This window comes from Megalobrama amblycephala, linkage group LG11 (genome assembly GCF_018812025.1).
Source record: "Megalobrama amblycephala isolate DHTTF-2021 linkage group LG11, ASM1881202v1, whole genome shotgun sequence".
NCBI classification, from domain to species: Eukaryota; Metazoa; Chordata; class Actinopteri; order Cypriniformes; family Xenocyprididae; genus Megalobrama; species Megalobrama amblycephala.
The window spans coordinates 18046931-18070725 of record NC_063054.1 but is presented as its reverse complement, the minus strand read 5'-3'; the positions used below and the strand labels follow the sequence as shown (position 1 = coordinate 18070725).

The 23795-nt window shown below is 36.6% G+C and overlaps 4 protein-coding genes across 8 annotated transcripts; 2 read left to right on the top strand and 2 right to left on the bottom strand.

The window, feature by feature from the left end:
- Positions 1 to 3061: 3061 nt before the first annotated feature.
- On the bottom strand, positions 3062 to 14318 carry irf4b (interferon regulatory factor 4b). Its single transcript, XM_048206468.1, is given in 11 exon segments — positions 3062 to 4368; positions 4370 to 4444; positions 4566 to 4678; positions 5885 to 6217; positions 7149 to 7256; positions 7345 to 7447; positions 7529 to 7614; positions 7799 to 7934; positions 7936 to 7986; positions 9667 to 9864; positions 14254 to 14318. Coding segments are annotated over 11 exon segments (1305 nt in total). The 5' UTR covers positions 14266 to 14318; the 3' UTR covers positions 3062 to 4278.
- si:dkey-25e12.3 (adenosine 5'-monophosphoramidase HINT3) lies at positions 12768 to 15658 on the top strand. The gene is made up of 6 exons (XM_048206476.1): positions 12768 to 12917; positions 13210 to 13403; positions 14546 to 14663; positions 14942 to 15011; positions 15099 to 15219; positions 15330 to 15658. The coding sequence occupies exons 2-6, from the start codon at positions 13281 to 13283 to the stop codon at positions 15423 to 15425; spliced, it is 528 nt and encodes a 175-aa protein (XP_048062433.1). The 5' UTR covers positions 12768 to 12917; positions 13210 to 13280; the 3' UTR covers positions 15426 to 15658.
- Positions 15659 to 16337: 679 nt separating this feature from the next.
- Positions 16338 to 20531, bottom strand: stx11b.1 (syntaxin 11b, tandem duplicate 1). Of its 3 annotated transcripts, none has more exons than XM_048206470.1 (2): positions 20399 to 20531; positions 16338 to 17841 (listed from the first exon to the last, which is right to left on the bottom strand). In XM_048206470.1, the coding sequence occupies exon 2, from the start codon at positions 17834 to 17836 to the stop codon at positions 16949 to 16951; it is 888 nt and encodes a 295-aa protein (XP_048062427.1). In that variant the 5' UTR covers positions 17837 to 17841; positions 20399 to 20531; the 3' UTR covers positions 16338 to 16948. The 3 variants fall into 3 exon arrangements, with proteins under 3 accessions (XP_048062427.1, XP_048062426.1, XP_048062428.1); XM_048206469.1 differs by lacking the exon at positions 20399 to 20531 and adding an exon at positions 18512 to 18693; XM_048206471.1 differs by lacking the exon at positions 20399 to 20531 and adding an exon at positions 17972 to 18448.
- stx11b.2 (syntaxin 11b, tandem duplicate 2) lies at positions 17859 to 22260 on the top strand. Of its 3 annotated transcripts, none has more exons than XM_048206474.1 (3): positions 17859 to 17877; positions 20570 to 20648; positions 21188 to 22260. In XM_048206474.1, the coding sequence occupies exon 3, from the start codon at positions 21190 to 21192 to the stop codon at positions 22063 to 22065; it is 876 nt and encodes a 291-aa protein (XP_048062431.1). In that variant the 5' UTR covers positions 17859 to 17877; positions 20570 to 20648; positions 21188 to 21189; the 3' UTR covers positions 22066 to 22260. The 3 variants fall into 3 exon arrangements, with proteins under 3 accessions (XP_048062431.1, XP_048062429.1, XP_048062430.1); XM_048206472.1 differs by lacking the exon at positions 17859 to 17877 and adding an exon at positions 19291 to 19341; XM_048206473.1 differs by lacking the exon at positions 17859 to 17877 and adding an exon at positions 20404 to 20484.
- Positions 22261 to 23795: the final 1535 nt, after the last annotated feature.

Below are 23795 nucleotides of genomic sequence, written 5' to 3'. Positions count from 1 at the left end.
AAAATAAAAAATTGACCGCCTCTGCTAGAAATCCAATAATGGGCTGTGGTTGGATCTTCCATCAGGACAATGATCCAAAAAAACATCAAAACCGACACAAAAATGTGTCACTGAGCACAAAATGAAGCTTCTCCCATGACCATCCCAGTTCCCTGACCTGAACCCTAAAGAAAATGAGTGAAATGAACTGAATCGAAGAAGCACTAACATGGAGCTGGGAATCTAAAGGATCTGGAGAGATTCTGTATGAAGGAATGGTCTCAGATCTCTTGTCAGGTGTTCTCCAAACTCATCAGGCATTATAGAAGATTGACTCAGAGCTGTTATCTTGGCAAAAAGAGGTTGAAAAAAGTATTGAAAAAGGGTGCCAATTATTGTGGCCAACGTGTTTTGAAGAAAAACATCTATTTCATAAAGATAATTTCCCCACATTTTCAGTTATTTTACTTCAATGACAGGTTAGATTTTTGTGATTTTATTTTTACAGGCTTCTTTCTTCACATTTACCAAGGGTGCCAATAATTCTGACCACATCTTGACACCATCCAATGCTAGGTTGTTAAATACTGACTTGTCAGACTGCAGAAGATGGCTCCAATCTTCTATACTCCAATCCTTATGTTCTTTGGCAAATGCAAGGTGTTTTTTGCAAGTAGATACAACTAATAAATGGTTTCTTTACTGGTACACAACTTCTCAATCTAGCCTCTTATAGCTGTTGGCTTACAGTTCAAGATGAAATTGGAGGATGGAGGTCCCATCCAAGTCTTCAGAAGCTGTTTGAGGTGGTCCCACATTTTTTCATCCTCCTGTTAAAATGCTCACTAGTCTTTTTTGACTGTAGCCACAGCACTTTACATTCTGCATGGTAGTGCTCTCACTGTGCTTTGAAATAATTCTAAGGATATTGGGACCATTCACATCCAGCACATGAGCAATATTCAAAACTGTTTTTTCAGATTTAGCCATTTTGACAATATTCTCCCTGGTTGCAGAGGACAGCTTCTTCCATATGGCCATTTTCACTAAAACCCACAAAATAACATCTAATAATATAGCTAATGTTATAGGCTGGGAATAATGAGTGTAAGACTGGTATAACCACTTGGCCAAAACCACACAATTTGGTATATGTTTCATTGCGTCTTGAAAAATTATGCAATTGTGACGTAGAAAGCATACATTAGTTATACACTCATGACATGTATACAAAATATTTAATGAGTATTTAATAAAAAGTTTGAACAAGGTGCGTAGAGACCAATTTTCAATACTACATTGTGTTCATTACTACAATTAATAATTACTCATACTACATTACTCATACATCACTATTTCACACATTTGCATAATGCCTCCCTACTGGCTGCTTTGGTCTGTCCTCAAATAACACTTGGGTAAGTGATTTTGCTGTTGAGGAGGTTTTTTCCCCTGCAGAAAAAAAATTATAAACTTGTGAACGAGCATATTATGGACTCAGGCTACCAACATAGCGTAAAAAAAAAGAAGCAATAGTTTCTACTTTGTCTCATTATAACTCATTCTATTGTTTGTGTAAACCTGAAAAGGTGCTGCGAAGTGACGCAAACCTAACCTTTTCCCAACACTTAAAGTCTTGTTTGTTGATTTCTATTCTTCTAAATTTAGAGTGCTTAACACCCACTCATTTAAGGGAAGCAGTTTGACAAAATAGCATCAAAGCCCTGTGCGGCACCAGGTGAAAGAGTGGGTGTATTGATCTCAGGCTGTACAGCTTAAGGGAAGTTTTTAATGATTGCACCTTTCCGCTCTGTAGGCAGCGGAAAATGATCCAAAACATGTTTATGTGTTAATGTAAAACCGTGAACCCATAAACAGTGGAAAACTCGAAGAATTTTTGTTTTGTGTAAAATGTTTTCTCAGGATGTCCCATGCATCCCAAAGATAATAGTGAAGTTTCGAGACTTTTTAATCTGAATGTTCACTTCTCAAAGAGGAGAATTATATATCGTACATGATATCGTCCATTACAGCTCTGTGGTTAATTAAAAAACAACAGCAACACATGAGGCACTCTGGCTGTTTAAAAAACAACAACAACACACGAGGCACTCTGGCTGTTTTCATTGAGAAGAAAGAATAAATGATACTTCTGTCAGTCTGCCTCTTCCTCTGTGATGTCATCAAGCTGAGACTGCCCGCACCATCCTGTCTCCAAACCACAAACACCATCCTGTGTGTGTGCTGTCATACACACCCTATCAATATTCTTTGCAGACATATCGCTTCTGTTCGACTTAAACGAGGGCTCGACGTCCCCCAGATGCACACACGTTCATGGGGATTCCAGTGTTTTTAGTGGGGGCTGAAAGAAATACCCTTCAGCCCTCTACAGCGGCCACAGTCAGCCCACCAGTGATGGAGAAACTCAACAAATGATGTCCACTTGTGTCTGTTCACAGAGAATCCTCTCCTGTACAAGTGAAAGTTATCCTCCAAGAAAAATTAGTGGAAAATTTTGCTATAATTTTGAAATGCCACTACCTTTCAAAAGTTTGGGGTCAATTACGCTCATCAAGGCTGATTTTATCTTATCAAAAATTGTGAAATATTGATACAATTTAAAATAACTGTTTTCTATGTAAATAATTTTAAAATGTGATTTTAAAAAGCTGAATTTTCAACAGCCATCATTTCAGTCTTCAGTGTCACATGATCCTTCAGAAATCATTCTAATACGCTGATTTGATGCTCAAGAAACATTTATTATTATGAATGTTGAATCAACAGCGGTGCTCCTTCATATTTTATGATAACCGTGATACGTCATTTTCAGGATTCTTTGACGAATTAAGTTAAAAAGTACATTTATTTGAAATAGAAATCTTTTGTAACATTATAAATGTCTTTACTGTCACTTTTGATCAATTTAATGCATCCTTGCTGAATAAAAGTGTTCTTTTATAAATAATGTATTGACCTAACCCTGATAGTTAAAGCATATTTGATCATTTTTATTTAACTATTATTCTTGCAAATGTGTAATTTTCACCCCAGGTCAGGAATCAGCACACACAGTCAGTTTTTCACTTTTTTTTCTTTTTTTTTATTAAAACCAAAGGCGACATAAATTTTGAGGCATTCTGGGCATCTCAGTGACATAAAAAAGCAGAAGTAGTGGAATAAAAAGTAGAAAATTTTGTCAGAATTGTACAGAAAAAGGTTTATAAAAGAACTGCCATTTGTAAACTGAAAGGTTTTCATACTTTTTTTCTAAAGGCATAGCCTATATACATTGTAATTCTTTGGCTTTTAGCTTGTAAATACAGGTACATCGCAGCTCAAACAAATGTAGCACGAAACAATCAACAATCACAGCTAATATTCACACTTTACATTCTTTTCTGTCATATCAGCAAACAGCCCACATATTTGACGGTATACCGACATGATACAATCATTTATCCTTGTGAGTTGTACGCGTCTTTCTCAGTATTAATCATGGCACGTGACAACAGTCTGCGTCTGATGCTGTCTGTTAGCACTATAGATTATTCTGGTGGGTTCTGCTCAGTTCTAGTGTCCCGAAGCTTCAGGTGCACCGCAGAATTCCAACATTTGCCTTAAACTTTAGCTTACAAAACTTGTGGGATTTTTACAGGGATTAAGACTCCTAGGTTATATTCTTCCATGCTTCACACTGTTCAAACTTCATCCTGGGTTAGTAATTAGTCCTGGCTTGTCAAGTTTCGAGATTTTACGCTGCAGATTTAAACCCTGGGTTAACATTCTTGTATGCACATTGATTGATTGGACAAGTATGGTACTTGGTGAGCATGCAAGCATGTACTAATAGCTTCTTGTCCATCATCTGTTTATAAGCAGAACGTCGTAACCCTGGGTTAAGAGTGGCTCTAACCTCCTTTCATAATTACAAGTGTGAAAATAGCTTGAAGGGATAGTTCACTCAGAAATATCAATTCTGTCATTATTCACTCACCCTCATGCTATTGTAAACTTGTATGAATTTCTTCTGTAGAACATGAAAGCAGATCATTTGAGAATTGTTTCCTTGTCCATTCAATGGAAGTCAATGGGCTCCAATGTTGTTTGGTTCCCAGTGTTCTTCAAATTATCATCTTTGGTGTTCCACAGAAGAAAGAAAGTCATACAGGTTTGGAACAACATGAGAGTGAGTATATTATATCAGAATCTTTATTTTTGGGTGAACTATCCTAGTATCCAAGGTTAAACAAGACTTTAATCCAGGGTTAAGCACAGAGTGACAAGCCGCCAGGGTCAATTTCGAGAGCCGTTGTTATGGTGATGCGTAATGACTCTGTGGTACTCTTGGGTCGGGGAGATGGTGTTCAGAAGGAAGGTGTGAAAGCTCATGGCTGCGGATGTAGTTCATGCTGCCTGGGTGACTGAGGTAGAGAAGCTGGCGTGCAAACAGTGGCTCAACCTGTGACGCAATGACAAGAGCAAATTCAGACTACATTAATATCATGATGTTATGTTCATAACTGTTCATCAGTATTAAAAAGAATCAAAAAATGTCCGATTTTAAAGGTTAAAAGACGAACCTGCACTGTGAAGGTCCTTCTTGGCCTTTGAGCATCAGAACTCTCATCCTCAAAAAATAGCACCACTTGGGAACATGGCGCTGGACGAGCGTGCAGGGCGTAACTCTGCAACTCTACAGGAGAAACGGAGGAGGAGATGGTTTATTCACAGCCAATGGCAAGTGAGATCAATAAAAATACACTGGCAAATGGTGGGAAGAGGGAGAAGGGCTGCACTACCATTCAAATGTATGGGGTCAGTATGATTTTTTTAATGTTCTTGAAAGAAGTTTCTTATACTCACTAAGGCTGCATTGATCAAAAATACAGTATCTATTTTTTTCTAAATATTTTCTATTCATATATCTTAAAATGTCATTTATTCATGTGATTTTCAGCATCATTACTCCAGTCTTCAGTGTCACATGATCCTTCAGAAATCATTCTAATACCCTGATTTGGTCCTCAAGTAACATTTCTTATTATTATCAATGTTGCAAACAGCGTAATATATTTTTGTTAAAACCATGATCCATTGTTATAGATTCTTCGATGAATAGAAAGTTCAAAATCTTTTGTAACATTATAAGTGTCATTACTGTCACTTTTGATCAATGTAATGCATCCTTGCTGAATAAAAGTATTCATTTCTTACTGAAATCTTACCGACCCCAAACTTTTGAATGGTATTGTATACACATACGGACACCCTGAATGTTTTTGTAGATGGAAATGTGACAAACTTTTCAGATTGTTGGTCAAAATGACCAATTCTTAAAGTATTATCTTGAATCTAGAATATTTGGCTGCATCTTTGACTGAACATGTTTTTCAAGCCATTGAGTAAAGCATATGATCTTATCTCTTTCTGTAATACGAATGTATTTCATCTCATTCTCTCATTTCTTTCCATTCTGTGAGCTTTAGGTCTAATGTGGCACATGTGATTCCTGTGGTATTTGAGTTGCATTCATCATATGCTGGAAAGTACTGTCAGAATCACAACAATCTGCGAATTTATGACAGAAAGTGGGCGTGAATAAGTTGTAACACAGATGACTGACGCTGCGACTGTCACTAAATATCAACCCACAGATAATGTGACACACTGTTTACTGTAAAAGCTTTGATGTGTTTGTTTACTGTAAAATGTGTTTATGGAGACATGCAAATATGATGATATATACAAGCAGTGAATTAACAGATTTACAATAAATGATTCTCTGTTTTTGAGAAAGATGAGTGATAAAGTAACCTATTTTTAACATGTCATCAGATCATTTGTTTGTCAAATGTAATTTATCTGAAATGCCCACATGAACACATTACCATGCACTAACCTGTTATGAACAGATGAGTGTCCAGCAGTTTGCAGTTCTGCTCTCTCTCCAGCTTGTTGGGTTTGTCAGTAGGTGGTGCGTGTGCTCCCTCCCAGTACACCCTGCAGGGGCAGCGGCGGCGGGCGTAGAGCCCGTCAGGGGCCATCCAGAGTATAACGCCACGCTCCAGAGAAGCCCTGTCAGCATGAGGGAGTTCAACCAGTTCTGGGGCCCCGGGTGAAGCGAAGGCCTGTCCCTCTCTGCTAGGTCCCAGCTGACAGCCCTCTGGACTATTAACTGTTACCTCTCGCACCAGGGCATCTCGGTAAAACACCACCACATTCAAGCGGTAATCTGATCGAAAAGAAGATCAAATAAAATAAACTTTAATATGGTCTTTGAACTCATGAGTTATAAAAAACCTAATATCATAATGGGAGCCATTGATTACAAGACAACTAGAAAAATAAAATTTATACATGAAACAGTACCGCTATATTAGAGATTTTTTAATTTATCAGTTGATATTCATATTGCATGTTCATTTCCTCTGTTTTTACATTTAGATTACTTGTCATCATCTAATTCTCAATTAAAGGTAATCTTTAAAAATACAAATAATTTATTAACACTCTTAAAGTCGGTATGAAATGAAAATTCTCATTTTCTAGATGCATGTTATTGATGTTATTGTGAATGATTCATCCGTGCATATCTTTCTTTTCTTGAATTAAAATGTCATCGTAATCATAACTCAATCTTACCAGTAAAGACTTGCCCCCAGACTTCTTGAATCATTTAGTCCACTTAAACCCCTCCCCTTTCTTACAACTGACTGCAAGCATGCATTCAGATCTACCTCCATCCAGTCAACAACTGAGGGACAAAACCCTAAATTCCCCCCTACGTTTTTTTTTTTTTTTTTTACGTTTCACTCAGATGTATGTCACATTGCAGTAGAAAATATCTGCTGTTACTTCTGTAACATTGTGACATTAAATAATAAAAGGAATATCCATTTTTCATTCTGTACATCATAATATTGTGATTCTTAACTGTTGTAATGTTGTAATCGCCTCATCACATGAAAATAATTACAGACTTTTTGATATCAGTCAGAATTTTTAATTTGACAGTAGGGAATACTGTTCCACTCATTTTCTTTTCAATCTAGATCCTCTCGATACAAAATCTGTATCAGAAGTTTCAATACTAATCAATCCATTCCTATTGAGCCTGTCAATGTCTCTATGTGTTTATGATTATGCTTGAGCGTATACAGTACCTGAGAGGGCCAGAGCCTCAGCGGATCTCATGCTGGTGTCCAGGGTGAAGGGTGACGGCTGTGGATCAGATGCATTGCAACTGAAGAAAGAGCCACTGAACTGGTACCCTGCGCATATAGAAATATATCAATGCAATTGCATGCTACATGAACTTATTTGTGCTTTCTCTCTCAAGCACACACAGTAAGACAGTACCGGGGTCCCAGCGTGGAGTATAGGGGCTCTGGCTGTAAGGGATCTCGGACAGGGTGGTGTAATCCCTCCATCCTCTCTCTGCTGGAGAAATGTAGTTGCACACCTGTAATGACAAGAGCATATAATGATCTGAAGGTATGCACACGCAAGCCAAAGTACAACTAAGATGATGTTTGATTCTAACCTGAGAAGGTGCTGGTGCAAAAGGTGGATGCATTGGATAACTGGGTGAGTTTGAATTGGACTGTGAATCATCAAGAGATCTGGAACCTGCAACATTTAAATATATTTTCATTGTTTTCATCAGTTATCTAAAGAAATATAAACAGTGGCAAACAGCTCTTCTAATCTGTTTGATGTCATTCATTTACATAATGAAGAAATATGAGAGCACTGAATATGGACTACATAAGTGCTCATTTAGAGTGCCTTTGATGTTTTTCTCCTCACTTGCCTTTTTTGGATCCTTCCGGAACAATCCTATACACTTTATAGGGGTCCGATATGTCTAGTTGACTGCGCTCCACAAGCTCCTCAAAGTCATTGCTCTTGTTAAGAGCACACCGGAGACGCGTTTTCCAAGTTGGGGGGGTCAGGTTTGTCGATCCCCTCCCGGAACTTGCCTTTGAATAGTGCCCAAGCCTGCAGGAAAACAAGTTTAAACTGAGAGGCCAACATATGAGTCAATCAAATAAAAGGATGTGCATGAAATGGAGAAATATTGGTTGCACTTTATTTTACAGTACATGCATTTAGGTGTACTTACTGTGTACTTACCAAAGAAAGTACTGGGTAATATAAGGTGTAATATAACATGTACTGGGTAATACAACGTGTTAAGGTTAGGTTTAGGGGGTAGGTTCAGGGTTAGTACCTAGGTATTACCCAGTTATTGCAATTACTATAATAAGTACATAGTATGTTCATGGGGAACAGGACTGTAAAATAAAGTGCTACCAAAATATTTCAAGAAATCTGATATAATGTGGCACGTTCCTAAAAATGTAATCTTTGTTTTATGTTGGTTTCATACACTTTTCACAAAAAATTTGATTTGTGTTTGCTAAAAATGTCAAGCAGTATAACCACTAAAATGAATAACAATACTTGAATAAACAATTACTGTTTTCAGAACGGTTTTTAAATTAATTTTAGTAATATATAACTTTCTTTTTTTTTTTTTTTACAAAAATCTTCCATTTTTGATTCCTGAATATCAAAATGTCAAGTGGTATAACAATTAAGTTAAAAGTATGTTTTCAGAAAGGTTATCAAATGAATTTTAGTAATATATATAACTTTTTTTTCACAAAAATCTTTAATTTTTGAATCCTGAATATCGAAAATCTTGGCCTGAAGGAAAAACAATGGGCTTTCTCATAATAGGGGCAAAATATTCAAACACTATGCAAACACTGCACTAGCCTTCTTAATAATTAACCTAGTTTCAGCCTCTTAAAGGGTTAGTTAACCCCAAAATGAAAATTATTTCAGTAATTACTCCCCCTCATGTCGTTCCACACCCCTAAGACCTTCGTTCATCTTCGGAACACAAATTAAGATATTTTTGATATTTTTGAGCGCATATCGAACTGCCAAAGTCACGTGATTTCAGTAAACGAGACTTCGTTACGTCATAAGTATTCGAAACGTTTCGAATTTTCAACGATTCACGTGACTTTGGCAGTTTGATACACGCTCCGAACCACTGATTCGAAACAAAAGATTCATAAAGATTCTAAGCTTCATGAAGCTGTGTTTTTATAATCGCCCATCACTAGATATTGTTGAATAAAGTCGTTATTTTGGTTTTTTGGCGCACAAAAAGTATTCTCGTTGCTTCATAACATTAAGGTTGATCCACTGTAGTCACATGAACTGTTTTAAATATGGGCATCTGAAAGTGTTAATTATCTTGCTGTCAATGGAGGCTTCACTGAGCCATGCACTGGATTTTATCAAAAATATCTTAATTTGTGTTCTGAAGCTGAATAAAGGTCTTACGGGTGTGGAACAACATGAGGGCGAATAGTTAATGACAGAATTTTCATTTTTGGGTGAACTAACCCTTTAATGAGGTGTTTTTTTTTACAATCTCAGAAGAGTCACACGCAGTTTTTTACTTTAAGCCCCACAAAAATATTAAAAAAATATGCGTTAGAATTGCATTTGAATGTATTTTTAAATAAAAATGTGCGTCACGTCATGCACCCATGTGCCTCTCTTGACTGTCTGCAACACGAGTAAGATCCCACAGGAGAAATAATGCGTTACTGACATTGCATCTGTTTCTCATCCTCTCCATGTTCATTCTGCCTGTACCTTGAAGAGCGCAGCATCCTCCTCCCTGTTGTAGTCCTGCTTGCCCGCGTGCTTCCACGGAATCCGAAAGATGCTCTTCTCATCGTTCTCCCACACGAGTCCAGGGTATTTTCCGGTGTCCACCTGCTCGATCAGCCACTGACGCAACTTTCCGTTACCGGAGCTCCCCGTCATCGCGCGCTCTTCATCCGAACACATCTGCGAAGAGAAACGTTTATAATTCAGCTCTTTTCATGACCAAATTAAATGTAAAAGTCGAAATGGTTAAAACAAGTAGATAAATAGATAACTAAAAATACAAGGAAGTCTGAATTGAAAAAGACTTATGCCTACTGCAGAAAGTACTGGAGCGCGTGCTGCCCTCTTTCAGAGCTTTCGAGTTTTGAAATGTGTCAGTAACGTAGTTCAGCTTTCGACCGCGACTTTTCTTCAATCGTTCGCAATGACAGGGGCGGAGCTTTCGCCACATACACTCACAGGATTCCACGCACCTGCAGCGCGCGTGAGATATGACGGACGTCCCGTAAACACGCGGGGGCTGCTCATATGGTATACCCACGCACACTAAAGAGGGACTTTTGGAGTTTAATAAAAGAATTTTCATTTCTTTTAATTCGGTGACGATTAAATGTCACCTGTGTTTATAGAGCAGTGCATTTGTTTGTCCAATTTTTTTGGCTAGATTCCAAAGTGGGCACAAGATGAGCCAGCTATAGGCCTACAGAATTTTGTGGGCTCGTTGAATAACACAGAAGAGTCATCAAAAGATTAACCATCAAAACATTCTGAAATATATTAAATCGTACTGACTTGTTGGTGAATTCAAGTAAAGTGACGCTTTACCATTGTTTTGAAATATGTTCCAGATATGGCTCAGTCCATTTTACACCACCTTTATTATCTTTCTTTTAAATATAACAATGTACTTTCTTTACATTTACAATTTAAAATCCCACCATTGCGTGACCGTGACCCCATACAAACATTTATGACATTCACAAACTATCCATCATATATCACTACTTTTTAAACTAACACGATTTGCCTCCGATGGCTTGACATTTGACATATTATATCCAGCTAGTAGGCTATAACAGCTGTGTAATTAGTTTGGGGGGAAAAAATCGTCATCAGAAAGCTTCAAAAAACCCTGTTTAAGCATTTCACTATCTCAGTGGCCTTCTCAGCAAGGCTTGTCCGTGTCTATTTGTAGCCAGCAGAGGGCAGTAACGGGCCATTCTCGGCAATCACTAAATAAATATAAATAATGAAACTGCAATAGATTTTTAATATGTTGCTCATCCTACTAAAATCATTTTCATTCAGTGATAGTGGGAGACTATGGCTGGATGGGTTAATTACTGGTTCAAAGTGTACGATAATGCTGTCATAAAATTGTAAGATGTGAATGTTTGCCCTCTTAACTCATATTAAGATTTTAAAATATTTTTAAAAAGAATCAAACATGTCGAGATGAGGAAATTTGTAACCTTTCTTTGCCAAAAACAAAAACTAACCACCAGCTAAATAGCCTAATTATTATATAATCATAATTAAGATAAATTCGAGATAGGCCTAAACAGCGTTGGAAACAGTTAAATTCTGATATAAGATTACGTCACATGGCAGACATAATTTATGGGGAAAAAGGTCTATAATGGTTTTGCTTCATCTTCCAGGATGTAGTTTACATGACATTTGAAGGTCGCATTAAAACTTTTTTCATTTTTATCATTATTCATTATTTATTTTTGCTACTTTTCAAAATACTTATTGTGCAGATTTTATTGTTTTGCCATTGTCCCAGACCCAGACTTTCAAACAATTATATAAATTGTGAATTATTACACATTTTAAACTATAATATGAAATAATCACTTAGTTGGCCTATTTATTGGGTGAAAATTACTCATGTGTAATATATAGTACACACCTGTATTCACATGAAGTAATTCTGATTCACTCCAAATAAATCTCAGCTGTTTAAGATTTTTCTGACATGTTTTTAGTTGCACACTATGGGCCACAAAGAGTGGCGGAGCCTGTCACACCTCTCAGCTCCACCCACCAGAATTCTGATTCACGCTAAGCACTTACGAAGCATCATCAGGATCTTATTTTTGAAAGTTATCACTAAAGTGAGGGCCTTCAAATAATTTCCAAGCTATTAGATATACCAGAACACAGTGACAACAATCATCAATTTTGGAGAGAAAATGTTCTTGTCACTGTTGTGTCATACTTTCTCCACTTGTTGATGACTTGTCAATGTGCTCTATATCTAATGCCTTGGAAATTTTGTGAAGCGCCTCACCATGATACCTTTCAAAAATACCATTCTCTTTTTCAACCAACATGATGTACATTCAGGCTTAGTTTTGCTGTAACTTGTATTAAAGTGAAGAAATGTTTGCTTAAGGGTGCAGGTGATTCTCTACAGAAACATTTTTTTGTTATACTGGTTGAAAGTCGCCTGATAGCAATCACTATGTTACACGGTCTAAATGGATTTTTATAGATAATCTGTGGATAGCGTATGGCCATAAAATGTTCATCCAATCATTATATTCGTAGAAGAAGTAGTAGTAGTATCAGTGGATTTCGTAGTTTAAGACTGGATTTAGATTTTAAAATGCACTGTAAAGGAATGCCAATGCTTTATGTTTAATAAAAATATAATAATAATCATAATTGGATGAATATTAAAATCTGTTGCATTTTGCAGGTATAGTTTAAGACTGGATTTAGATTTTTTTAAATGTAGCCTACTATAAGGGAATGCTAATATTTTTTTAAACCTGTTACAATTATAACAATATGAGTTTATAATGTAATACATTTCTCATCATGTAAAAAAAAAAAAAAAATGTTATTACATTATCAGATCGATTGTATTACGTTTTGAGAAAATTATTGCATTATGAACATTTTATAACAATAATAATGTAATAGGGCCTGCCTATTAGATTATGTGCAGTTTTTACATTATATGCAGTTATTACATTATGAGTTGCTAAATATCGCTTTTATTGTGCGTCATCAAAGTACGTTTTCGTCTAAATGCATACGTACACTGTTGAACATATAGTTAGTAGGCAGATTTTAATCTTGAGTTTGAGTTAAAGTCATCCAGGCCAAAAGTGCTCATAGTTGAAGAAAGACACTTCAATTTCAAGACGAAACCCAAAACTGAAAGCCCCGACCCTGGTGACGTAATTTAAAAAAAATGGCAGCGGCCTCAACAGTGAAAGGTAGTTTACATGTTTCCGTTTGTTTTGGTATTTTATTGTAACCAATTTTACCTGACACGCTCTCTTTGTTATACAGTAATGTAGATTAATTAACGTGAAGTTTAATTACTGTATTATTATCATCTACAAAAAAGACTAACACGATTTTATTATGAGAATTGTCATAGAAAGCTTATGTTTGTGCGTAGCGTACGCAAACTATGATATGACGCAAAGCTTTTTTACACTGTGACTATATGATCATAAATTAGATGATCTCATGTAGCCTAACTGTGGTAATTTACACGCAAAGGTAGAACAAGGAAGAACAGATGACAGGAACATGAGAGTCAGTTTCATTTGTCCCGGAAACTCCCTGCCAGAATGACTGAAAATAAGTGTTCCTGTGAAGATGAACAAGATTCTTCGGACGACTACTTGGAAGAAACTTGTATTTTCTGTACCATCGCAAACGGCGACGACCCATACACTAAAATTTTGGCGGAAGTAAGTTGATCTTTATCGTAGGAAAGAGATGACTAGGATTGGTTCCGTGACTGACAGAATGAATGCTTCGAAAACAGTTCTCTGATACGCGAAGGGGGGAAATGTAATGGACAAATTATTTTCGAGGTATTTACTTTTATATTTATGTTATTTAAGGAGTTTTTTAGACGTTTTCAGTCAGACGACTTACAAAGTATTATGCTGCGTTCACGTCACCTCGTATTTACCGGAATCTTGAAATGACAACACGTGACGTTATATTCGGAGCTGTTCACGTCCTTTTGGTCCTTGAACTGGGAATTATGCGTTTCCATGGCAGCACTGTCGACGCCTAAATGAATCTACCGCGGTCAGGTGGTACAGCGCGGCCACGTGGTATATCTGGGAGCTTTCAGAAAACTCCCAGGTTACAAGCTGTAATTACGAGCTCTACGAGGACGTGAACGCTTTTTACAAGCTAGAATCTCGTAACTACAGGAATTACGAGGCCACGTGAACGCACCTTTAGTGTAGTTCTGTGCCGCTGTTCTTAAGAGGAGGAGCTTTGAAAAAAACTGAATTCTATAACAAATATGAAGACCGTATGATTATGAAATAAGAAAGTAGAAAATAAAGTAATTTAATATTCATTATAAAACAATAAGGTCCTCAAACCTGTTTGGCCTAGTGAAGCTAAATTTTACCATGCTAGCTTATATCAATAGGCTGTTTTTGAGTCATAACTTTTGCTGTGACCTCAGGAGCGTGGTGGTCATATTAGATATTTATTTTAGATGATTTGACCCTCATAGATTATTACTCATTGGCTAAAAAAGCTAATGAGTGAAAAAGTGACGCCATTACAACTCACCTCGTTACTCATCCAGTATTTCCCATGTATAATACAGGGAGGTCCAAAAGTATAGTGTACACGAAAACAAAATGAGCATGCATTAATCTTAGTATACACTTCATTAAGTACTTTATTTTATCAAGTGTATGTTACGTCAAACTGTTACAAATTCACAAGGTTTTCCCACTGTTTTCAGGAACATAAATATGCAATACAAATCAATGTTTTTATATTATAATATAGTTATATATTAGTATAACATACTTTACATCTCAAGGTAAATAAAACATGGAATGTGATTCTTTGACAGGATGAGGACATTGTTTGTTTCAAGGACATTGATCCAGGTGCACCTCATCACTACCTGGTTATAACAAAGAAACATATCCACAGCTGTTTGTCACTCCAAGCAGATGATATAAATCTTGGTAAGATTATAATTTTGGGGTTGGTATTTGATTATTTACAGTGATTAACGCAGTTTTGTGAATGGCTTTTGTATTTCTAGCCAGCAGGGGGTAGTAACAGACAGAGAAATGAAGAATTGATCCCAGGTTTAAAATTAGCATATTATCAGACAGGCTATATATATATATTCATCATCACGATGATATTAACAAACAGTAGTAACATATATTTCTATTAAAATAAGCACACAGAGATTAAGTAGGTTTTTCAATAACCTAAATGTGATTATTTTGGGCAGTTAGGAGGATGGCAGAGATGGGAAGAGATGTACTGAAAGCCAATGATGTCACAGATTTTGAAGACATCAGGTATATATTCTACAACACTACTATTACATTTATCAAGTGTTTATTTGGATGAAGCAGTTATTAAATGAACACATGACTGTATTTTAGTCTAGGTTTCCATGTGCCTCCATATATCACCGTCCCCCACCTGCACTTGCATGTTCTTGCACCTTTCAGTGAAATATTTATATGGTCAAAGGAAAAGTATACACGCTTCTGGTACCTCACTGTGAGTAAACTAATGATGCTACAGGCATTTCTTTTGATCAAACTTGGTTCCATATGAGTTCATAAAGTTTTAACAATTTCTCATTAGTTTCTCTGTATGTTGTCTTATAGGAGGAGAAGTTGCGTCACACACTGACAAAGAATAAAAAGTCGGATGATCGGAAAAGGACATGTAATAAATGCTTGCAACCATGTGGAGCTATGTGAGCCTTATGATTGAAGAAACTTGAAATCACAAGCCACTTTAGAGAAGATGAATGATCATTGTTTGGTTTCAGCCTCAAAAGCCAGCCATACAACGTTTTTATTGTATGTTTTTTTAACGCTAAAGTATTTTTAAAATGGGAATGGATGCACTAGAACTGATTATTACTATTTATAAAGCGATATTTAAGTGCAATCTTATCAATAAGAATTTGTTATTAAATGGATGAAAATTGTGCGATTGGTTTTTGCATGTTCTTTTGTGAAAGATTTATCATACGTTGTTAATGGATTGTCACTCCATTTTATGTTTCATGCCGTGGTCATGTTCCTCACATTTTGTTCTGCAAAAAGCAAAGGTCACATTTGTGGCACGTATGGTATTTTTTAGGAACAAGGAAATGTTATGTGAGAAACAATACCTAAATAGTTTTAAAATCTATGTGTAAATGATCTAAAAAAAGAGTCCAGTGCCTTAAAGTCCAGGCAAAGTAAAATTTACAGTTCTACAATGTGACTATCACACTGCAATCAGAATAGAGCGGTGTCAATAGATTTGGCCTAAAATATTTTAAAACCCTTATATAGGGACAGTTATTGTCTCTGTTTCCTCATTCTAGCAAAGATAGACTACTCAGAGAGTGAGAACATTGTAGGAATGTTTCCCATCTTGTTACATGGTTAAGAAAGTCCACTCTGTGTACAAACATGTGACTCAGTTGATGATATCTATACAGTTAGCCCATAAAGATGAAAGAATAGCCTCATTTATTAATAAATAATTAAAGATTTGTAATGTATCATAGGCCTACCTATTGATATTTTCTGATAATCCAATATGCTAATTCCACTTGAAATACTGTAAAAAAAACATTTTGTCACATGCAATTCACTTAATAATAAAGACAAAACTAGTAATAATTACATAATATAGTTTTATTGAGCTTATATATTGATTTAATATACATTAAGCACATTAAACTGAAAAAAAAAAAAAAATTGTCAACTTGCATTGGCAAAACATGGCAGATGCTTCATATTCCGGATATTTAATGTAAAAGGATTTAGAAAGTGCATATTCAGTTCATCTACTTAAGATGAATGAAAGATGTAAGATCGATAAAGATATAACAATGTAGAATATATTAATAAATTATAGCCTAAGCATATCCTGCAATATAACACCAGACTTTCCCTTTGTTAACTTTTTATGTTAACAGACACTGGGTATGAATATGATTTACAGTATATGTTTACAGGTATTAATCTGCAAATGAAAAGACATCTTCATGAAGGCATGTAGTGAGGACTGTGTTGTAGTGAACGTGTTTCATTTTTGGTTTGTTTTACTTGTTTAATTTGCTCTCAGCTGTGTTATTGTTCAATTCAGCAGTATCAAACAGTCAGGTTTTGTGATCGCTCAAAGAGCTTAGTCTTGGAAGACAATGGTCCTTATCTAAATGAACAACAAAAGTCAGCAGATACTGCAGGCCTCCCAAAGTCCACACAGTTGACAAACGCTCTGATCAGTGTTTTACACACGGAAAGCATCCACAGAACATTTTCTTGAATGGGTTGTTATTGTCATGTCTTTTGGCCCGTTCCAGTTTGATAAGGACTTCACCAAGCAAAGCATCAGTTTTCTGAACATTGTTTAGGATGTAGTCTGTCATGGGTCCTTGTTCCTCTACAAGCATAGCCACGTCCAGAAACACTTCATGAAGGCTCTGGAGTCGGCTTTCTAACTCAAGCAGGTCCCGATGTCGACTCTCAATCTGGTTGAGTGCAGAACGAGCCGTTTTCCCTTCTGACATGACGTTATCGTTGAAGATGTTCCACTGACCATTCTCTAGCATCTCTTCAATCTGGTCACCTGACACCTCTCGGCCCACAATCTCCATTTGCCGTTGAATGTGACGCTTGCACGATTCCTTGTGACTCATCTCAGCATCGTTGTACTCGGTCATTGTGTCTCGGAAGTTGTTGCTTAGGCTGGTGTACTGTGTTCGGGCGATTCTCGCCACAGCAGAGTTGACGCCATGCTCCTCTTCAAGCTCTTTGGCATGGGCATTCATTTTTTGCAGACGTGTCAGAACGTCCTGTCCACGGGTCTTGATGTCACCAGCGATGACGTTGGCGTCATGCTTTACGTGTGTTGTACGAGTTGGTTCGCTAAGTATACGTGTGTTTTGGTCCCTGAGACGCTTCACCTCGAGACGGATGAGCTGAATCTCACGTCTAGTGTCCTGAGCCTCATCGAGCACAGACTCCATCTCATCGCTGTTGTCAAAAATGACGGCCTGCTGGTTGAAATCCTCCTCCAGGTCCACATTGCTGAAAGAGTCTGATTCCAGCTCTTCCAGATGGTCGTTGGACTCTGAAATGGTCTGAAGATCATCCAATCTGTCCCTCATGATTGCTAGAAGGGAGAATGAACAGAAAAGGACACCATGAGGTAGGCTAAACAGTCTAAAACAAAATAGCATAACAATCCCTTATGTAGACTAGTTGTTGTTTTCAAGCATAAGATAATTCTAATTCTTGTGTACCTTCTGAAACTGACTGTAAAAGGAGGAGATAATACTTCCTTATCAACGCTGAAAAAGCTACACGTCTAACAAGTTCATCTGTGAAACTATTTCTGACTGGCGTCACTCACCAAACAAGTTTGAATGGATTGAATTGATAACTCAGTTTTTGTTTCTTCATAAATGGTGTTCTCTCCAATTAGAAATATTTTACCACTAAACGGATTAATAAGATATATAAAAAATATTCAACTCATTAAAGTTTGCGCTACAAGATAAGTACGTAAACTTGTAGGCTAGGCCTACCCTATTTTCTAAGTTTTCAAAAGACAATAAACGAGATTTAATTATATTTCTCAAAAGCAGAATTTTACTGTTTCATTCTAGGTTCATTTTTATAGGCTAAAATTTCAAGCATTTTACAGTTTTATACTGACAACATTCAAACGAATCTGTTTCTTCTGGGAATATTTTTCCATAAAATTGTACAATAGACGTGACGAGCTGAAAAAGGTGAAAAGGAAGAAATAAACCCATGTCATGCATTACAAAGTACATTACCTTATCGTTTTGTCCAATATATCACCAGTTTAATTTATGTCGATGTGTCATCTCAAGGCTGCAGCACCATCCTCACTGCACCGGGGCAACAGTCATTTAGCCTAATGGGTGGGGGTGTGGGGAGGAATGCGCGTTCCAGGGCGTAACTTTGACGCCAAACCTGTTCGCTCACTAGAATGTCAGACGTGTTTTTTGTTAACCCGTGACATATTGTCTTTTTTTTTTTTTTTTTGCGAAACGGGTGATTCGACGACGTCTTAAGGGATTAGTCCACTTTTAAATAAACTTTTCCTGATAATTTACTCACCCCCATGTCATCCAAGATGTTCATGTCTTTCTTTCATCAGTCGAAAAGAAATTAAGGTTTTTGAGGAAAACATTCCAGGATTTTTCTCCATATAGTGGATTTCAACGGCTACTAACAGGTTGAAGGTCCAAATCGCTGTTCCTTATTCTACTTACAGAACGAATACGGCGCCAGTTTCGTTTTTTCCGTAAGTTGAATAGGAAAGGCGTAGAACATTCAGCGTAAGCGTTTTGAAGAATGCGGAAACAGGAAGTAAGTTCAAGGCGATTGTTTATAAAGCATAAACGGTTGTATTTTTTTTTCCGAAAATGACCGATCGTTTCGCTAGATAAGACCCTTATTTCTTGTCTGGTATCGTTTAAAGCCCTTTGAAGCTGCACTGAAACAGCGAGTTGGACCTTCAACCTGTTGGTAGCCGTTGAAATCCACTATATGGAGAAAAATCCTGGAATGTTTTCCTCAAAAACCTTAATTTCTTTTCGACGGACGAAAGAAAGACATGAACATCTTGGATGACATGGGGGTGAGTAACGTTAAATTATCAGGAAAAGTTTATTTAAAAGTGGACTAATCCTTTAATATCTTCCATGTCATATAGGCCTAATACATTTTGATAAAAATTATTAGGTTGTCTGAGGGGAAAAGATATTTAGCCTATAGAGTCAAGGAATCAACAGGTTGAGCGACTTCGATCAATTTAGTAAGCATACTTACAGTGAAAATAGAATAGGCTACGTTTGGCGGAAAGTATAGGATGTTTTAACTACAGAAATAGGCCTAAAAGCTTCGTAGGTAGATAAATTGATATTTGTTCGCACACTAAATAATAACGAAAAATATTATGTAGGCAAGTTAGCAAAACAGAAAACTAAATAGCTATTTTTTATCCTAATAATTATAATTAATTGCAATACTATAACTATTATAATAGCCTATTAGTCGGAGAATATGCATTTTAATTGTTTATAGGCCTAGCCTACTACCCTAAATAATAAGTCTTGTTTTTTACTTTATCTGTATTTTTCAGAATAAATTTTGAGATGACACATTTAACCTGCGTGGCAAGATTTTCTGTGTATTTTTAATGGGATAGTTCACCCAATCATTCACTCGCCCTCAAGTTGTTCCAAACCTGTGTAAACTTCTTTGCTCTGCTGTAAACAAAGGAAGATATTTTGAAGGAAGTGTGTAACCAGGCCGCTTTGGGGCACCATTGACTTCCATAGTAGGGAAAAAATACTATGGAAGTCAATGGTGCCCCAGAATTGTTTAGATTCCCACTTTCTTCAAAATATATTCCTTTGTGTTCAACAGAACAAAGAAATTTATACAGGTTTGGAGGGTTAGTAAATGATGACAGAATTTTAATCTTTGGATGAACTATCCCTTTAACCCTTTCTCAATAAATTGTGTATCCTCTCAACGTTAAAATCTTTAACAAGATCAGCACATGTGCAGTAGACTTAAAATGTACAATACATAAACTGCGATAAAAACATAAACGATAAATTTGCACTTTGTTTACCAGAAAAAAAAAGCCTCATAAGAGTAGCTTACATTTGTTCTGTAACGTTATTTACCTCAGCTCTCCTCACATCTCAAATGCCGCACCTCTGCTGCCCTCTGCCGGACGTACTGATCTCATCGCAACCTGACTTAGGGCGGGGTCTGTGTCTATTACATCATCACTCACATGCGGTGTGAGAAGAGGTGAAATTGGGTGAATGTTTTTTTTTTTTTTTCTCTCTTAGACGAATAATAGCGTGAATTTCGTATCCTGCAAAGCTGACTCTAACTGAGAGTACTGCACACAGAAGGACACAATTTGAGGTAAGCCACAGTGATATTAATTCTCAAAGCAGAGTATTTGCTTTGCTAAACATTAAACGCACGCCGGTTTTCATTAAAAAGATTTTAAAATATTTTCTCCAATGATAAGATGGGTCTACATTATCCGATTGTACGTATTTGGAATATTTTAGATTGATCAATTCTTTATAAATGTACTAAATAATAGTATTTTTTATCTCTTAATGAATAGAACTAAATAGCCTACGATTATTAACAACTGCGATTCTCTTGCCTTCTTTTCAAATAATTAAAAAAAAAAACCTGCAAAATGATGAAGCTGAGTCTAATTCAAAACGTAACAAGGGTAAAACAAAGCTTATATATTTTTTTAAATGTGGGCCTAAAAACAAGTCTGTCTTGTCTGACAGGCTTTTAGTGACACAAGCACGTTTCCACACAGACTGGTTATTGTTACCAACATGCCTACTCTATATTTTAACCGCTGCTGTCTGTTTGTTCATGTATGTTGGCTTTGTAATGAATTTATAGATGTCCACTCAACTTTTTTTTTCTTTCAGTCATGAGGGACAGACTTGGCCACCTCCAGGCTGTATCAATGTCTAATGGGACTGTTGCAGAGCATGAAACTGCTCAAGCTCTCCCCCCTTCAGAAAACACAAACCATGATGACCCTCCTCAGGACACCAGCGCCAACCCTGACATGGAAGCCGTCTTTGATGAAGCACAGGAGGCTCGGCGTCAGATTCAGTACATCAGTCTGGAAGTGAAGCGTCTCAGGGATCAAAACTTGCATATTTTTACAGGTGCAGTCGGCCCTAGTGTTTCTAATACCTGTGACTCTAATGCTATCGCTGCTGGTATCAAAACCAGTGCACAGGAGATGCTTGCACACCTTCGCAAGATGGACGCCCATGGGAAAGAGTTAGAGGAAAAGTATGGCGTCAATTCACCGGTGGCAAGAATCGCCCGAACACAGTACGCTAGCGTAAGCAACAGTTTCCGTGATACCATGGTGGAGTACAACGATGCGGAGATGAGCCACAGAGAGTCCTGCAAGGCATATATTCAACGGCAGATGGAGATTGTGGGGCGCGAGGTCACCGGTGACCAGATCGAGGAGATGCTGGAGAGCGGTCAGTGGAACGTCTTCAGTGAGAACATGGTTTCAGAAGGGAAAACCGCACGGTCTGCACTCATACAGATTGAGAGCCGTCATACAGAAATGTTACAGTTGGAGAGACGCATTCAGAGCCTTCATGAGGTTTTTCTGGATGTGGCCATGCTATTAGAAGAGCAGAGCTCGATGATAGACTACATTCACACCAATGTCCAGTCAACAGAGGTGGAGGTCAGGGAGGTCCTTGTGAAGCTGGAGCGAGCCAAGAGACTTGATAGGAGCAACCCGTTTAAAAAAATTTTCTTCTGGAAGAGATGACATGGCCACAAATATCACAGTTTAAAAGAAATACACTAAGTGATCAGATTTTTTTTTGTATTACTGTTTTATATTTGTTGCTATTTCTTATCTAGGCAAATATATATTCATCTTCTGAAGGACAATAAACACCTATAATAGTAATTTTGTACAAGACACTGCCTTTATCAATAAATATTTCAGAAGTATCACAAATATTGGAAAACTTGTGCATTTTAACAGCTAGCTGTTATTCAGGGATTTTTTTTTTTTTAATAGTTTTTAAATTAAGTGTTTATTATTGGGATGGGATGACTAGTTGTGATTTATCTAACTATTTCATGTGTACACAAAATGTTATCAGCTGTATCTCATTCTGTGTGCATTCATTCAAGTTTTTTAGCAGATGTCATAAATTAGAGGATAACTTTGTTACCCTAATTAGATCACATGCGTCTACCTCGTGTGAAACGTGATGTCCCTGCTCACATCTATTAAACCAACACATGCAACAATACAAAAACCTTTCTGACTGTGGCATACAAAGTTAGCTGGTCACTATATAATACACTCAGAAAACAGTGTGTTCAATGAACTTAATTTAATTAAGGAAAACTAATTGCATGGAGATGTTTATCTTAAGTTTGTTGAGCAAACTATTTTTTTTTTAGTGCAGTTTCATACATCATTGTATATGCACTATATAATGAACAAATCAGAGACTGATGTCAGTACTGACATTATGGTTGTTACTCACTGAGTGAAACAAATAAACTCACAGCCACCATCATATAGCTGCTCACACTTCAGCACAATGGTAACCACAAACTTCAAAAACATTACAGAAACTCTTCTAAATGTCCAACATACTGTAACTGAACATTAAGCACTAACAACCCTTTACTGAAAACACATAAAATAACACTTAATCTCCAAATTTACTCTCCTTGCAGTCCCTTGCAAAGCATGCTTGGAACTCAAGATCTACTACCACTTAGTTGTCTATCAGGAGATTGAACACAATAAAGTTAAGATGTTTTGAACAAAATGTTCAAAAATCATGTTGCTTTAGCTCAGTTTAATTATTTTTTCTGAACAAGAGGCAAAAATCACTTTTTTAATGTACGTTGTGTTATAAAATTGTGTTCCAGGGACAGCTTAAATATGGTGATAACCAGTGTTGGGCTCATTACTCAAAAAAATTAATTTATTACTTGTTAGTTACTCCTTTTAAAAGTAATAATATTACTTATTACTTTCTGGCAACAGTAATTAGTTACACTACTAGTTATATTACTCATCATTTGACCAAAATCCATATTGGATCACATTCAGAAGTAATTACAAACACTCAATGGTGACTTTTAAGTAAAAGTGTTGTATTATTCTCATTAATTGTCATGTGTAGCTTGAAGTTAATTGTAGCTATAATTTCTCTGTTACACATATCCAAAAGAAATCACATAAGTTAATAGAAAAAGGTTTCTTTTTCCAAAAAGATTTTAATTATAGTAATATAATTTATATCGGGATCAGATTATGCCAGAGTAAAGTACTGCTACAACTTACACAAAAGTGTTTCGATCATCTTTTCACCTGACAAAATCAATGTAATGGCAATACTTCCATCCGAATATAATCTTTTCCATATTCCAAGCTTGCCTGCTGCACCGGTGACATCATGCGCCTGTGCGAGTCGTGAAAATTATGAAAATAAATCTAGGAATTATTGGATTGTTGGATTTCAAATC

Coding starts and splice junctions, on each gene's coding strand:
- si:dkey-25e12.3 (XM_048206476.1), top strand. CDS start 13,281: ATGACTGAAAATAAGTGTTCCTGTGAAGATGAACAAGATTCTTCGGAC. Junction 13,404..14,545: donor ACACTAAAATTTTGGCGGAA/GTAAGTTGATCT, acceptor ATTCTTTGACAG/GATGAGGACATTGTTTGTTT. Junction 14,664..14,941: donor AGCAGATGATATAAATCTTG/GTAAGATTATAA, acceptor TATTTTGGGCAG/TTAGGAGGATGGCAGAGATG.
- stx11b.1 (XM_048206470.1), bottom strand. CDS start 17,836: ATGAGGGACAGATTGGATGATCTTCAGACCATTTCAGAGTCCAACGAC.
- stx11b.2 (XM_048206474.1), top strand. CDS start 21,190: ATGAGGGACAGACTTGGCCACCTCCAGGCTGTATCAATGTCTAATGGG.